The sequence below is a fragment of the Osmerus eperlanus genome, chromosome 10 (genome assembly GCF_963692335.1).
Source record: "Osmerus eperlanus chromosome 10, fOsmEpe2.1, whole genome shotgun sequence".
NCBI lineage: Eukaryota > Metazoa > Chordata > Actinopteri > Osmeriformes > Osmeridae > Osmerus > Osmerus eperlanus.
In genome coordinates this window covers 9,466,581-9,483,723 of record NC_085027.1, presented here as the reverse complement: position 1 = coordinate 9,483,723, position 17,143 = coordinate 9,466,581, and the positions used below count along the sequence as shown (strand labels likewise).

The following is a 17,143-nucleotide window of genomic DNA, read 5'->3' as shown; positions in this document are numbered from 1 at the left end:
GAAAGGGAAAAAATAGCCTATCAACCCAGAACATTCCATCAGGCAGGAGGGGGAACAAAGTGCCCACCCAGTAGATTACTGGGTGGGCACTTTGTGTAGATTACTGGGTGAATTGTGATTAATTGGAGTTGATGGTGTTCGCCTAGGAGCTCAGTGTTGGCCATCTATAATGTTTCCACCACCCCAACCCACACCTCCCAGGTATCGGTAAAGTCAATTTAGGCCAGCGGGATCTGATGAGGCCAGCTTGAAGAACGTGAGAAAACAAAGACTGTCAATGATGCTAGATCAGGTCTAGCAGTCCGAAGTGCTGACAGACCCAGAAACTTCCGCGCTCACTCTCTCTTCATTTGTAAAAGTTCACACTGCTACTCTCCCTAAGCCAAAACTTTGGGTCAGCCTCAGCAGAACCTAATTTCTTCCCATGTGGTTCTTCTACCTATGCGACTTGACAACATATCCAGGGTCCTCTCGGCCAGCTGTTTTGCTTGAGGCATCCACATATGCCAGTCCAGCCATATATGTTCCACCCACATCTGGAGACGGATCACCTTACGGGCATTGTTTTCAAGGTTGTTCCTTTGAAATTTCATCCATGCATTGGCCCCCGTGATTTACGGTGGGCCGCAATGAGGTACTTAAGACCTGCACATTCCAACTGGCTAAAAGATAAGGAAATACTGAGAGCCAGTCATGTAGGTTTACATGTGGCTTTATCAGATGGCACTGTAATATAAATGATGCATTGTGAAGCAGAGCCAAGAGGCTAGATCTGACTAAATATAACTGGAAAGGTTTTTTTGGAATCGCAAACCGCAAACAGATGTGCAACTTGAGTCTACAATACACTCCTGCGTCTTTGTTAGTGTTTGATTTGTCAGCGGTTGAAAATGTGCGGAAGTGTATTCTGGAAGTGTGTGTGTGTGTCTTTTGCATTCCCTCACACAGAGCAGTCAGACATGGGGGAAGGCAAGTCTCTTGGGTCTTATCTGGAAGTGTGATTTACTCCAGAGCTGTCAGGTCTCTTAAACCGCGGGGGGGTCTAAAACCCCTGCAAAAAGACCAGCTCACAACTCAACAAGCCTTCAACACCATTTCCTGTGTACAGACAAAGAGTTACACAGCAGCCTAACACATTCAACATTGCTCTTGCCACTTCACCGAGGAACAGCCAACCAAAACACTTTGAGGTCCCCTATCACAGCAACAAAGCATTCATTTATTCCCATTCAACAAAGTTCACAAATACATTGTGAGTAAAGTGGTTCTCCCTTATAAAAGAAGAATCCTTATTCACAAGCCCGCATGTTTGCTATTTAATGTTATTTTTCAGAATGGAATCTTCTGTTTTGCTCCTCTCTGTGCCTGCTCGCAAAGTTGTCTCAGATCAATAGCTTCTAACGCGGGAAATAATTATTATCCGAGATGAAAGTGGGAGAGAGAAACACAAACAGCCTGTGGATTCGGGTTTTTAATTAGTGTTGTGTGTGTCTTCACTATGTAGCAAATTAGCCTCCCTCAGAAAAGGAGCACTCGTTCTTTTTAAAGAGATGATTACATTGTGTTTGATTGTGTGTGTGTGTGGACAGTATGCCTAGGTGACCCCCACCAATTAAGAGAATGTATAATATTGGACCGTATCATAACACCCCATCCCTCCGCTTCTCTCAGGTATGCCCCGCTTCGCCAGTCAGCCTGCGCCAGCCAGTGTGCGCCCGGGCGACAGCCAGGTACTGGCGTGCGACGTCAATGCAGACCTGGCGGCCTTCGTGCACTGGGAGCGGGAACGCGAGCTGCTTGATCTGGGCACGCGGCGGGTCCAGCTGCCCAGTGGGGCCCTGGTGATAAGCAACGCCTCCGAGGCAGATTCTGGAATGTACCGCTGCGTGGTGGAGAATGCCGGACCAGCCAAGACCAGCGAGGAGGCTCAGCTCCTGGCACTGCCAGGTCAGAGGAAGCTTTAGCATGGCATAGCATAGCACAGTGGCCATCATTAGTACCTTCTCTCTGGTTTATTAGTTTGTTAGAAGCTGACGTGACAGAGTTAGTTCATATTTGGCAAATTTTGCTGTGGGTGAAACACTACTGAGGAGAGAATTTAATAAACGTATAGAACAAGAGATCTGTATAATCTATCTTCCTTGATTTAGCCTGCCCAAAGCAGAGACAAGCAATTCATTTTCTAAGATAAGATTGATTAGTAATTTTCTTGATATTGACGTTTTTATGAGTTCTTTTTTGTTTTATCTTCTGCAAAGTGAGTAAGTTCGCAGAGTCTAATTGCACAGTATCATTGTTTCTCCAAATGTGTTTTATTTTATTTTTTTAAGTGGTCTCGATCCAACATGCTGCTCTTGAAATCCAGAGAAGCTTGTACACAGTGTACACTCAGTAGCATTTTGTTAAACTACAAACATATGAACACATTTGAAAGAGAATATTTGAGGGAGAAGGAAAGTGACAGAGCAAGGAAAGAAAAACTCCCGGTGGGTCATCAGAAAAAGCACAGTAATTCAATCGCAGCTCAATGCGGCTGAATTCCATTGTGTCAGAGCTTCACCTCCCCCCCCACCTCACCAAACTTTATTTACTGGTGTTGTTAAGAGCTGGAGTCTGCCTGCACGGAAAAGATATTACAGGTTATAAATCGGCCTTCAACTAGACCCAGCTGGTGTCTGTCTATTCCACTACGTGTGGTAGAACGACTCTGAGATGTATGTTGACATAAACACACACACAGCTAACTGATCTCTGCCATTTTGGCTAATATTAGGCCACCGAGTAGCTTTAGTCTAGTTGGGTCTTTGAATGTACATTAAATTGACTTAATATGAGTGTAAACAGACACGAGACTGTGATTTTAATATATTTCCTCTCGGTTTCCTGAAAAATAAATGTAATGGAGTCATTTCTGTTCTGCTACTTTTTAGCAGTGACCCCAAATACCCTGATTGACACAGTGAGAACACAGTTTAAATACTAGAGAGAATATAGTTAAACCCTAGAGTTTACCCAGTTCAAACAATGCAGTGGCACACCATTTTTCATGTTCCTGCCCTATGCCCTTAGAACAAGTCCCTGGTAAGAGGGTAGGCTTTTGAAGACAATAATGATAAAACATGTTAAGCAGAAGGTCACCCCCTCCTCTCTCTCTCACCCTCCCCAGAAACCGGAGAGGAAAGAAAGCTGGAGTTCCTGGTGCAACCGCTTCCTGTGACCAAATCAGTGGGGGAAAATGTGCTGCTGCCATGCGTGGTGACAGGCTACCCAGCTCCCTATGTCCGATGGATGTTTGGCGACAAACTGGTTGAAGAAAGGTAAGGACGATGCGTCTCCTTTTTTTGTCCGCCTTACAAGCCTTTTGTGCACCAATACAAGATTGTGAGCTCAACAGTCGATTCAAAGATGGAGGCAAAAGACAACAGGGTGACTTGTCCTGACCCTTCCCTGAACTCACACCAAAGTATAGTGGTGGATGTTGAAATCTTATGCTTCCACTCACTGGAAAACCCTCTTCCAGTTCTCACACACTCCAAGTCGCTCTGAGACGGTTTGCCTTGTACTCCTTTGTATGCAGTGCCAGTGCCCCTGGAGAGTCGAGCACTTTTAAGTGGGGGAGCCTGTTCTGAGAGGTGTTAATACTACTCTCTCCCCCCTCTACCGCCTCCCCCTCAGCAGAGCCACAGTCCTGCCAGCTGTGTCACTTCAGCAGGATACGACGACAAGGGTGGGCAGAATGTGGGAGAAGTTCATAAATGGAGTTCTTTAAAGGCACCCGTGTTTGTGCCTTGCTCTTGGCTCGTTATCGTATCCTTGGCAACCCCAAATCCCTGGGAGAGGAGCTGACTGGACCGGCCACTAAAAAGTGTCTTCTGACCAATTAGAGTAGACTGTTGTTTTTCCACCTCACGTATGGGGCTTTTAGGGTCCCCTCCCTTTAAATTTAGTCTACGCTCTTATCCAGAGCCTTTAGGTCCCCTCGAGTGATGCATTTTGTAAGTTTAGAGGACATCACAAAACTACCAAGGCACACACTCATTTATCTAAGTTTAGCAGTATAGATTTCGTGCATTGCCCCTTCGAAATAACTAAATAATTCACCTTTGTGGCTGCCTTAGCCAACTGAATGTCATGAATGTCAGACTGAATAGAATTCTTCCCACCCACTCATGTCTGTAGGTCCCAACAGAATAAGTAATCTTCATATGGTATTCTTCACGAAGATATGTAATTGTTAGACAAAACGCATTGCGTTTTTTTAGGAGGTTACTAACGGTATAGTTATCAAATTTAATGTATAATTACAATATGGACTATTCATTGCTTAGATTCCAAATGTCCTCTGGGTATTTAAAGGGGAGGGTGGTGGGGAGGGATTACATTGGCAATTAGAATGTGCGGCAAAAGCAAAGGAGGTCTTCCCGTCTTACTCAAAGAATCACACGGGCCGAATACATTATCAAGGGAACCATCCGTGATACCGACAATTAAAATGAGGTACCAGTGGAGTTAGTCTCTCTCTTTCTCTCTCTCTCTCTCCCTGTTTCTCCTTTAAAGCCTCCTTTCACTCTCAAGGGGAGAGGACTTGTCAGTTTGTAATTGGAACGGCGTTCATGGGTAGGGGAGGGAAAAGGGTAAAATCTGTGAGAAGAATCGAAATGGTCTTTGGAACAATAGTCAGGCGTATTTGGGGACCCTTAAAAGGACAAACAGCATAAGTGAGCCCATGAAAGAACGTTTGTGGAAATGTAACAGGGCAGAGGGTTGAGGCAAAATGTGACTGGGACAAAATTGCACTCAATGCCATTTTTATCTTTATCTATTGTTACACTCATTTTTATCTTCATGCTCTTTTAAAATGAACCACTCTGAGGTTGCTGTCTCTTAGCAACGTAGCGTCTTTGTTTGACATTAAAAAAAACTATTTTATTAGGAAGAGGCTTATCAGTGTGATTCAAGGATGCATTTTGCCGCTTGTGGGAAACACAAACTTTCACCTTATAGTCAAATATACTGATATATAGTTTGTTTATATTGTTTCATTTATTCCACAAGCTTCCTCTATCACCATAGCCATTAGTGGTTGTGCTGTAGGTAGTATTGTCCACAGTCTCAAATTAATTCCTTAGTATTGGCTTCTCAAGCATGTATTCCTTTGAGATGGCATCTCTATCTGAGGTTGACTTAAAGGCAGGGTAGGTAATGTTGTTTAGAAGTACTTTTTTTTATATTTCCTGAAAAAAACGTAACATCCTGATAGCAACCAATAAATCTAAAGGTTTGATAGTAAAATGAAATCAATCTGAAATCTGTTGGACCAAATGCAATGATTGGACAGGCTATTTGTCTGGCTGCCTTCTGGCAGAAGTCAAGTGTGTTTTGGATCAGTGGCTTTTAAGGGAGGGGGTGGGAAATGTTGGTTTGAATCCTTTCAAATTGGAGATACAATTGCTAGGTTCGCAAAACTTGCCTATCCTGCCTTTAAGCTCAAACTACGATGAGAAAGTTGAATATTTCAGCAATGGTTGATAGTCTATTGCTTTCGCATAACCTTGATACCAGGAGTCCGTTTTGCACATCAAATACAGTACAGCTTCATGTCCATGCAGAATACTATACCTATGCTACCTTTGATGTTGTAGAGGATGAAAGATGTAGACAGAATAAAGGATGGAACAGAAAGGAAATCCGATAGAATGGTTGGGTTCAGATGTTGCAGGTGCATGAGAAGTCAGAGGGTCGTCAGCTTTGTCTTAATGGTGTCAAACCAGAAGCCTGTCCAAACCATGGCATGAGGTTTTTTACTACCTACTTCCAAATTATTTCCAAATTAATAATACCCCACCGTTGTTGATGTCAAGTAAGGAGTCACTACAAATTACATTCTGGTAATGCTACTGAAGAGTTTGGGACCCTTCAGTGATCGCGCATGTTTTTAGCCAACTAAATACTGCTTAGAAATTATTATTAGAATTTCATTTTTGTAAACATTTTTTGTCATTCATTTTGGGACTGTGTGTTGTGCCCCTTTCCTGCGGAGGTATCCCTAGACAGCCCCCTGGTGGCCTGGAAACAACCTCATAAAAGTTTTAAAGTGGAGAACATGGCCGGTGTCACACTGCAAGTAACATTTCCACAGTCTTTAGAAGAAACGAATAGCCAAAGTAAATACATAAAACCGTTCGTTTATTCCACAGCAATGGCAATAACTGTAGCGAGACGCACATTGAATATAAATCCTGTGTCGATGGTTGCGACCGTCTCACATGCATAATCTTTTTTATTTCAACCCTCTGCAATTTGGTTCTCCACGTATAACTTTGGTCATTATGAAGGCAAGCACTGGCTTTTGTTCTTCTGCGAGTATCACTCTATCACCTAATAGAATTCTCCGGTAGTCAATAAAGCCGATGAATTATGTATAGCTAGAGGCGACGGGAAAATTGACATTGCATGTAAATCAAGACTCCGAAGTCTCAAAGCTGTCTCTTCTCCTCTTTGTCTCACTCCCTCATTTAAATATGATTGCTTTTATTATATTTGCTTATGTATGAATAGGGTGCGGTGGGGGAAATGTGTTTGCAGTGGGACTATAATGGGGTAAGACTCTCCCTTCTTGGCTCACTGGCTTTGCTTGTATCTCTTTTTTTCCTCCTCTCCCCTTTTTTTCCCTCTTATTATTTTCCCTCTTTCACCCACCCCTCCCTTTCCCATTGGCCTTGGAAAGTCCTTACATCTGGTTGGCAGGGAGCTGGCTGGAGCTATGTCTCAGTAGCAATGACCCCTGTAGCATACCCTCCTCCGACTCCTATCGCACCATCAGACCCTTATATCCTCGGTGTGTTCCCTGCATTTATGTCCTGACGTCCTAACCCCTCAAGAAATGCCCATTTTATGGGCATCACCCTCCATCACGCTAAAGCAAATGACCACTCGCCATGGGAAACCATGACATGACATCTTTAAGGGGCAACAAGCCTGATCAGGAGGCCTCGTACCAGCAGCCACGTGATGACAAAGCTGTCCCCTTGTGCTGTTTGTTTGCTCCCACTGTCTTTAGGTATTCAGTAAGCTTCAGTAGATGTTCAATAGGCTATTGCTGGCTATACAAAAACGGTGTGCTTTGCAGTCCCAGCTACCCACTTATGTAATTGGGAACAATTGCTGATATCACCTGCCTTTGTGGATTACTCTCTGACCTAAATTACTACCTAACTGCAGCATCACCAGACGATGATTACTGCATAAATAGACCTAATGTTTAGACGGGTCGCTAACACATTGTGTCGTTTTTCTTGTTGTCTATTTCCATTGTGGTTTGAAGGCCCCACTGTTTTCCATTTGTTCCTTCTACCCACTCTGTGGCATGAACACATGCAGGAACAATACAGATATCTTGTATGGAAGTTTTCTGCAGAGTCCAAGACTGTAATCTTTTGGAGACACCAGCCATCAATATTAAGAGTCTAGGATTTCTTCAAAAAAAAAATCCATTGTCAGGTAACAAGATTAATGGCGTGTCCACCTTTTGCTAAGCTCATACATTTAGCTTCTGTGCCCCCCCCCCACACACACACACACACAGAACAGAAATACACATTTTTGTAGAAGAAAATGGATGGATACTGTACAATTACAATTATTGTTGTACATGGGACCATTGGTAACATAATTGGAAATGCGTGGGAAGTGCATTGTTTAAACAATAGATACATTGGGTGGTTTCAAACTTGGCATAACCTACTTGCAACACAATTATTACTCCAATATAACCAACCCCACAAATCTAGTCATCCCCTTTTTAGCAAATGTACTTCTTCTCTTGCGTGTCATGTAATGCATCAGGATGAAACTCTCTCCACCAAAGCCCCAGTTTCTGGCATGATGGCTGGTGACAGAAGCCCTAGCTCCAGAATGACTTTCTCCATTATGTCTGAGCTGAGGGAACAGACAGGCATACTTGTTTTCTGCCACCAGAGCAGAGAAACTCCTGGAAGTCTGTCGCTCAGGATTGCCACAACACACGCTGGGCTCTCTTTCTCTGTCTAACACCTCCCCGCGGCATCCACTTTCCTCGTCTTGCCTTTGTCGACCTTTTACAGATACCGTGCCTGGGTGTGTGTGTCAACATTCAAACCCTCCTAGTCTTCCACCGTCATGCTTCCGTACACTTGTACACCCCCTGAGTTGCCACTAGCCTATGAATTTGTAATTGACCAATCCCAGTTTTACTTTCATCTATCCTTGGTGTTTGAGATGAATGCAAAAATAAAAGCACAGAAAGGTGTATTTCTTTAGCCAGTTGAGATACACCTGGACCCTGGCTTTCTGTCCACACACACACACACACACACACACACACACACACACACACACACACACACACACACTCACGTACACAGAAAAACAAAGACACTCAAACACATATTGTTCCCAGCATTCTCAAAACCACTTATATGTGGATATTACGCATGCTGCGGTCTGTAAGCTTTACTTTAATAAAAAGCTAATCAGACAATCAGGTTACCCTAGCAGGCTGTGGCTGGGGTGAATAAACTCAGGTATGTGCAAGTCATTACCATCTCTGTGCCCCTGTGGATAACCATTACAAGCCGAAGGGGAAAAAAAGGTTTTTCACGGCTGACTCGTTTGACATGGCTTGCCAAGGCATCCTTGTTTTTGTTTCTTTGCCTCTTGCATCGATTCTTATTTGACTTACTATTGTATCTCTCCCACAAAGCTTCTATCCAGATATGAAAACCCCTTACACAACATATTTGTTGTCATGTTGCAGCAAATCCAATTTGGATGGCACTTGATTTATTTTATTTTATTACTGTGTGCTCGCACAAGTTCCCCACCAAAAATTACAACGAAAACGGTCCGTTCATGAGCTGCAAGGCTCTGAAATGAAAATAAGGTTTTCTTCTTTCTCATTTCTCCCTCCTGAAAAGTTTCAGAATTCAGGGCACTGGCTCAATTGTACCCCTGACAAGGAGAGGGAAGTTTGCTTTCACTCTTGAGCAGAACACCTGGACCTCACAGAAGCTACCATTCACCACTACACAAAAAGGCTTTCTGGCTGGCTGAGGGGAAAACTGTCAGGAGAGGAAAGAAAGACGGAAGAAAGCAATGGAGTTGGAATGAATAGGGAGAACTAGAGAGCAATGGGAAGTGTAGAAAAATAGAGAGAAAGAGGGAGAGAGCTAAGGAGTTGGAATGGGAGAGAGTAATAAAGTGTGAGAGGGAGAGAAAGCGAGAGGGTGGGATCAATGGAATTGGACAGACTGGGAGAGAGACAGATTGAGAAAGTCTGGGTGAAATATACAAGATGGGAGACAGGGTCAGAAAGAGGTAGGCAGAGAAGCCGAGAGGAGTGAAGGTACAGGTAGTGTCCGTGTGTCGGGAGGGGGGGGGGAGGGGTATGGAGAACATTGTGAGAGAAAGAATGAATCGGAGAAGGAAGGGGAGGGTGAGCAATAGTGACCCATGAAAGTGCACCACTCTCTCTGCCCATTAATAAGGAATGTCTGTTGTGACCGTTATGATTGCCCTCGCCCCCCCCCCCCCCCCCCCGGCTTAGAGCAACCCGCTTTCCTTGACACAGACAGCATCCATCAAACACAGATAAAAAATGCTGCATACCCATATGTGTTGGAAGAAAGTGTATCATATTTTGTGTGTGTGGGTGCAATGCATAAGAGACCTCACCATGCCACTTTACACAGAGCCACTCTGAAAGTGTGACATGAAGATCTTGAACAGTGCTCCATACTCTTGTCAGTGGCCTCTGGACCAGTTTGATTCGGTAGTAGGTTGTAACAATCTCATTCAGTCGACAGTCTGCTAATGTAATCCATTTAGTCATGGTTCACACTTGTACAGCATTCTCATACCAAATAATTCCAACGGTTGAAATCTACAACACAGAACCTCTAACCACGCCTGTTAAAGAAAGCACGACGTCCCAATTAGCACCATTCACCAGACACCTCATCTGGAGGCCTGAACCCCAGGCTTGTGATAGCGTTTCAGGAGTCCACCGCACTCACTTTAGCTTTCTCACACCGTCGCGAACGGATGAGAAGTGACAGTGTAAATTCCAAGTTAATTAAAAAGCTCTTTGTAGGTGAAGACTGTGTAATGCATTTTTAATTAGCGCCTCGCTCACCTGCCTCTCTCGGTGAAGTGTCGGCTGCTAACGCGAGGACTATGGCGTATCTTTCAGAGGCAGACGCCACCGCGACTCAGAAGGAAATTAGTGAAACAACTATGGAAAGCACAAAAGACAGTATCATCTCCACGACAATGTAGCGGAGTTCCATTGCTTTGCTCGCACCCATTCAAACGAAATAAAGTAAAGCAAATTTACCTCACATACAGTTATCTTCCACTTGAATGCCTAAGGCACTTTAGCTGTTGCAATTAGCATCTAAGATCTCATTCTGGAGATGCGTTTCAACGCTGCGGGTGGGGGTTGTGGGGGGCGGCTGCGGCATTTAGTATTACGAGAAAGAATATTGGCATTATTGATACATGCATTGTAATACCTCCATCTATGAATAGACAGACTCGCCGGTAAGGCGTACCACAGGGAAGGTGGCCTCTGAAATGGAGCCTCATTGATTTGTGTATCAGATGAACAGCGGCTGAAATGTTTTTATTACTACTGTTGTTTTTTTTCTTCTCGAAAAGCCCAATACTTGTGAGGTTAAGTAGTCCCCGGTTCATAAAGAAAAGCAAACAGCGGCACGGTATTTGTGGTCCCTTGTGTACCTTTAATTAAGCGGCCTTGGGAACCTGGGAAATTACAAAGACATTCTTTATAAATGTGTTCAGCCTCATTTGTTTCCACAAGGTGGTGGGGAAATATGTTCTGATCGTTTTTTTGTATTTATTTATTTTTCTCGTTAAGTATAGGAGAACGTTAGGTTCCATCTTGGTACAGGACATTGACCAGTTGGATTAATGTAAAGAGACTAACCAGTCTGAATGGCCAACAGACAACTTTTGGATTGACTGTTTGGTGAAAAGCAAAACATCGACTGTTTTCGTTTTATCTTCTAGGCCTATTTCTTTAACCATTGTGTAAGATGGCCAAGTTGTTTCAGCTCTTTTTAAAAGTATTAGTTCAATGTCAGAATCTCATGTCAAGGTATTTGTGTCCCCATTCCTGAACCCAATATCGGCCATGAATGACAACATTAACTTTGGCTTCATAAACAGGCAGGGCATACGTGTAGAAATGTACAGGCAAATATAATGATGTCAGGGAACAAGCCCGGTCACTACAGCAGTGACCCTCTCCAGCCCCTCCACTCCAACATATAGACCCGTTCTGCCAAGCAGATGAACTCTGGGTAGGGGCTGTATGTTGCAAAAGCGCATGACAAAGATGGGGGGAAAGGAAGAGGGCATGAAGGGAATATTTGACATGTAAGGGGTTTCAATCCAGATGCTTGTGCAGTATGCCTCTTGCTGTCTTCTCATCCTGAGCCCAGTTTTCAGGCATTCTCTCCATCTCCTTCAGTTCAGTTCTCTCTCCCCCTCTGTATGCTGTCTCGGTCTCTTCTTCCACAGCAGCCCCTCTTCCTTTTGGCCCCTCCCCTTCCTTTCTCTGAACATGTCTCTGGCCTTCTCTTTACCTTTTGACCCTTTTAGAGTTGACGTCACAAATACGTCACAGCGTTAGCTGGAGGCAAAACCGGGAAAGGCGGCCAATACAAACCAGCACGGAGTCGGCTCCATAAGGAGATTCAAGTGTCATTTTGTCATCTTGGACTACAGACTCCAATTTCAAATGTTATCGCCCTAACCCTAACCTGTCAAGATGTAGTTGCTTGTTCTGTTTACAATGACCCAAGCCTGGTACATTGTCATCTTTGGGCCTTGGCGCTGGCTAGGCAGAACATCGGATCATACGACACTAAACTCATGTTAAATCTTTTTATTTTAAGTCTTGTAAGTGACCATTCAGCATACAGTTAATAGGCCTGTAAAGATCTATACGCCCCCATTGTCTCTATCAGGGAGGGGTAGATGTCAGGCCACTCAAACCAGGTAATCCTGTCAGATCGTCCATCCAGATTGAGCGAGTGTGTACGCGTCGGCCAATCTGGTTCTGTCCCTTAAAGTTAACGTTTTCAAAAAACAATCAAAGCATCTTGCAACAAATGAAGCATCTTGCAGGTCACAAACAGTATGTCATATGGACTTTATTATTAACATCTTCTTTGCTTTTCACTCTCTTTTCCACCAAACAGTGAGGGGCGTTTGGAGGTGGTGGGTGGAGGCAGCCTGCAGATCCTCAACTTGACGCAGGAGGATGCCGGAGACTACACCTGCATGGCCGACAACACCAACGACACCCTGGAGGCCCAGGCGGGGCTCACTGTGCAGGGTAGGACCCGGGACAGGCTGGGGTTAACACGCTCACACACGCCAGCATACTGGGTCTCTCAAGACCAAGGTTATCCACAGTCTCACATTAGCACGTGTTATTGTGGGATAGACAGATGGATAGAACGATCGATTAATTGATCCATAAATTGATCCATACACACACACACACACACACACACACACACACACACACACACACACACATAGAACGATGGAGGTTTCCTGTAAATCTCTGTTGCTTCTGTCTCTCTGTCACCATCACCTTTTCCTCTCTCACTCCAGTATTTCTTTAGAGAGGGACAGGCCACTTTGACAGTAGGATTAGTGTGAGCACTACAGTTGGATCTTACACATGTTCATACACACAGATCCTCACACTATTGTCCGTGAACTCTCACTCACATCTGCACACACACACACACACACACACAGAACATATTGATTCAATCAAGGCAGTATGTGTTCTCACAAAAATGCTCTCTTTTGCTCTACAGCTTGCTCTCATTTCCATTCCCAATAAAACTGACGATCCAGTTACATATTAACATATAGTTAGGTTTTGTGAAAACAGTGTAGTCATTTAGAAACTTGAAACTCAAGAAACATGATAGCCTTTACTAGTGCTCAGATGTCATAGTATGTTAAAAAGTACATACAAAGAATGTGATTATTATAATATAAGCGTCTGAAGTTTCCCACCATGAGGTAACCTGGACCTGGGGTGAATAGGAATATTGCAGGGCTTACTAACATGACTGTTTCCTGTTCCTGCCACATATCCACACCCACACAAGCCAGCTCTCTCACTCCCTCTCTCCCTCTCCATTCTCCATTCCCCAAGATCAATAGTCAGGCCTTTCTGCCAGGGAAGGAGAACTGTGTATCAGATCTTTGGAGCGGTCTGCTCTCTTCTCTCTCCATCCCTCCTTTTTTTTCTTCACACACACAATCCCCCCCCCCCCCCCCCGCCTCTGTCTCTCTCTCCCCCTCCCTCCCTCTTTGGAGACGAAGTGGTGGTGAGGAGGGGGGGGGCGCCTGCCTCATGGCCACTCTGCACCGTATCCCCCTTTATTAGGGCTGGCAAGACAATACATTAAGCTGGAGGATGCAGGCGGTTTTAATCATGGAGAACCTGTACGACTGTTGCAGTGCTGTGGGCCGGCCCCCTACACACACTCACATCTACTAGTTGAGAAGTGTGATTGTGTGTCAGTATCTCTTTTAGTTGTTGCATATTATCTGTACAGTGTGTTTTTGTGGGCCTTTATCCAAATGTGTGTGTTCCTTATGAACAGGAAGGGCCTGTTTCCCATCGAACTTTCATAGTCCCCAATGGAGTTGAGCATAGATTGGAGCTAGCTGTGTGTGTGCGTGCGTGCAATGTGTGGAAAGATAGCAGCTCTTACCGAATGAGGCAGGTGCTGTTTTCCCACCCAAGCGACAAAAATAGCAGTTGTAAATCGGAGAAAAGCAGAGGATGTGGGCGTTTGAATGTTTGATAAGGATATGAGTGTGAGCGTCCCTGCCGTGGACGAAAAGCTGTATATGTGGGTGTTCACTTCGAAACACATTGTCTTCCTGGTCTCTCCACCTAGTCTTTTTTTTTTTGTTACCAGTCATAAACCAGGCGCAATGAGGATTTTTCCAGGAGGTATTTTTAAGTGTAGAACCTTATGGGGGGGAAATCTCTGGAAGTGCTTTCTCACAGCTGGTTTTAGAGTGCAGGTGTGTGTGTGTGCCTGGAGCATACATCAGTGTGATTAGTGTCACTCACTATCTCACCCATGTCTCTGTCACTCTCCCACCCCTGTCTCCCTCATTTAATGCTGTCTCATGTTAGAGTTGACGTTTTTGCACATTGTTTTCCAGCCATGTTAGTTTTGGCACTTGGCATGTCATGCCTTGGATTAGATTTTGTTTTGTTCTTGAACCGCTCTGGGCTAAGTGGATAAATGAAAGGGATTGGCAGGAAATTGTTTATTTTTTCAGGAAAGGAATATAGAATTACCGTACATTGTTTATAAGTCAAGTTTATTCAATTAGTGAATCTTAGGAATGTATGATGATTTGTCACAGTTTTTGCCCATGTTATAATGAAACCCCAAGGTACTAAAAGCTTGGCAACATTAAGATTACATGAACCACCATGGAGCTTCACAAAACACCCAGGACATATGCATTACTATGTAGGATAGAGTAACACAATTGTAGTAAGTAGGCTGTACTATATAGTTACACTTTATTACACATGAGGTAGGCACAGCTTTGTTGTAGTCTTAGTTGTCTGATTGGACCTTGTATCCAACTAACTTCTAACTTATTTATGTGGCCTTTGTGAAACCTAAAAGCATTAAAGCAGTGTCAATAGGGGCTGGTGGAGTCCTTTGCTTTGTTTTCAAACCCTGAAGCAGAAACATGTTAGAAGGGTCTCAACTGTTTAGTAGTTCATTGCCCTTGCAGTGACGTCTTTATTCTCTTTGAACAACAGAGTGCCCCCTAGAGGGTGGAAGATGACACTGCAGTGTGCTTAATGCTCATCACTTACCATGATATTACAGTGGTGGTCAGTCAGTAGCATGTAGTGGATCAGAAAGTGAGCTTTTGTAATGGGTATTTACAAGTCCTCTGGGAGAGTAAAGCCATTCTGGAAACAACAAAAGGTAGTCAGAAGTGTCCCAAGACTGACAATGCCCTGATATACAAGTTCAAACCGGACATCATGCTGCTATTGGCTCAACGTCTAGGAAGAGCATTCTCAAACAAGCATCTTTTCACAACCGCTCCCATATTCTGTAACGTTTATTTGGCGGGTTGGAGATTAAGAAGAAAGCTGTTATCGTGAGAGGAGCAGGAGCAGTAATTGGCCCAAGCCTGGCTTCGCTAGCCCGGGGGGGGAACACAGGCCGTCCGGGGTGCTAGGCCAGTTATTGTTAACCTCATAAAGCTAGCTCGATGACAAATTACTCTGGTCAAAGCAATGAAAAGGAACTTTGTGTATTTTTTGTGTTTGGGCTTTCTCTCTACTTTATCAAGTCTAGAATAATGGCAGCTGTTGGCCTAGATACTGTTTATTTTCTCTATAATATTGTTGATGTTGCTAGTATTTTTTTATACAGTTCACTGTAATTAAGAGAAAGTATGGGCCAACATTTGATGGCGCGTTTGATCAATCTATTCATTTTTGCAATATTATGTTGCCTATATTAAGAACCTAAGAGCTTCTTTAATTGAGCTAGGAGGTTTTCTAAAGAAGTTATGAGGACTCTAATCTCTAACAAATTGCATTAACCCAGTTCATATTTCCAAGTTTTATTGCTTTCCTAACCTACGTCGCTTCCGCTTCATCACATATGTGCACAGCCGTCCCCAACCCGAAAAACACTCAAAAGAATATCCTATAGGGAAGCCATTGAGTTGTCTTGAGATGCTTGACCTTGACTTGTTCCTCCTAAATACCATACAGTGGATATCACACAGTTATTTATCAGGCATTATAATGATGTCCCGGTTCATTTGGGATACTGTAGCCACTACTCCCTAGTACAGTGCTTTCTACAGAGGCGTTCATGTATATCAGTGTTCATGAACTCATATTCATGTCATGCGTTTAAAAAGTGTGCCTGGACAGTACATGTGTTTGGAAACATTTACAGACTATTGACAAATGTCAATCTCAAATGCTTTTGAAGTTCCAATGTGCAACACTACTAGATTTTGTACGCGTTGCTGCATTTGTTGTTGAGTTCTCCACATCTAGTGGAGGCCTGAGAACTCGAGCTGAGGTTTAACTACATACTGTGTGTGTGTGTGTGTGTGTGTGTGTCTACCCTCCTCACAGAATATGTGCAACTCCCTCTCTATGCGCAGACTGGACACTATTCTAACAGAAAGGATTGTTTCTTCTATGTGAATACCAGTCCTCCTCTGCAAACTTTAACTAAACATCATAAATCCTTGTACGCAGACACATGCACACACCCACACCCACACCAGACTCCTCTGACAGTTCCCAGTCCCCATAAGCTTTATTGGTATATTTAGACATTTTTGTGCTCATTGCTCAGTCAAATAGGTTCCAAATGTCTGAACTCCATTTAGGGGAAATGGTGCATGTCAGCTCAGGGACGGCGAATATTGAGGGAGGGATGGATGGAAGGAGTGAGGTAGAAAGTGTGTGTGTGTGTGTGTGTGTGGTGAGGGGGGATGGTGAAGTTAAGTCTCTGCACAAAGATAACGAGCACCGCAGGGCCCCAATCACCCATGGGGTCTGTCACCAGAAACCCCAGAAATCCTCACCAGGGGGGCCTTCTCTTTCTGTCTCTCTTTCTCTCTCTTTCTCTCTCTTTCTCTCTCTTTCTCTCTCTTTCTCTCTCTTTCTCTCTCTTTCTGTCTCTCTTTCTCTCTCTTTCTCTCTCTTTCTCTCTCTTTCTCTCTCTTTCTGTCTCTCTTTCTCTCTCTTTCTCTCTCTTTCTCTCTCTTTCTCTCTCTTTCTCGCTCTTTCTCGCTCTTTCTCGCTCGCTCTCTCTCTCTGTCTCTGTCTCTGTCTCTCTCTCTCTCTCTCTCTCTCTCTCTCTCTCTCTCTCTCTCTCTCTCTCTCTCACACACACACACACACACACAGACTCACATTCATAAACATACAGCACAGAACCATAATCAAATGCTCAGCACCATCCTGTCAGACACACACACTCCCACTATCACACTAGCCACACAAACAAAGGAGCACAATTGAACACAC

General features: G+C 44.0%; 1 protein-coding gene across 8 annotated transcripts in view; it reads left to right on the top strand.

Moving 5' to 3' along the window:
* Positions 1 to 17,143, top strand: part of neo1a (neogenin 1a) — a 114,575-nt gene that overhangs the window by 60,212 nt on the left and 37,220 nt on the right. For all 8 annotated transcript variants that reach the window (XM_062471064.1, XM_062471068.1, XM_062471071.1 and 5 more), the window contains exons 3-5: positions 1,672 to 1,947; positions 3,167 to 3,317; positions 12,264 to 12,400. In XM_062471064.1, the coding sequence (XP_062327048.1) occupies positions 1,672 to 1,947; positions 3,167 to 3,317; positions 12,264 to 12,400 (564 nt within the window). The remainder of the gene's footprint in view (positions 1 to 1,671; positions 1,948 to 3,166; positions 3,318 to 12,263; positions 12,401 to 17,143) is intronic.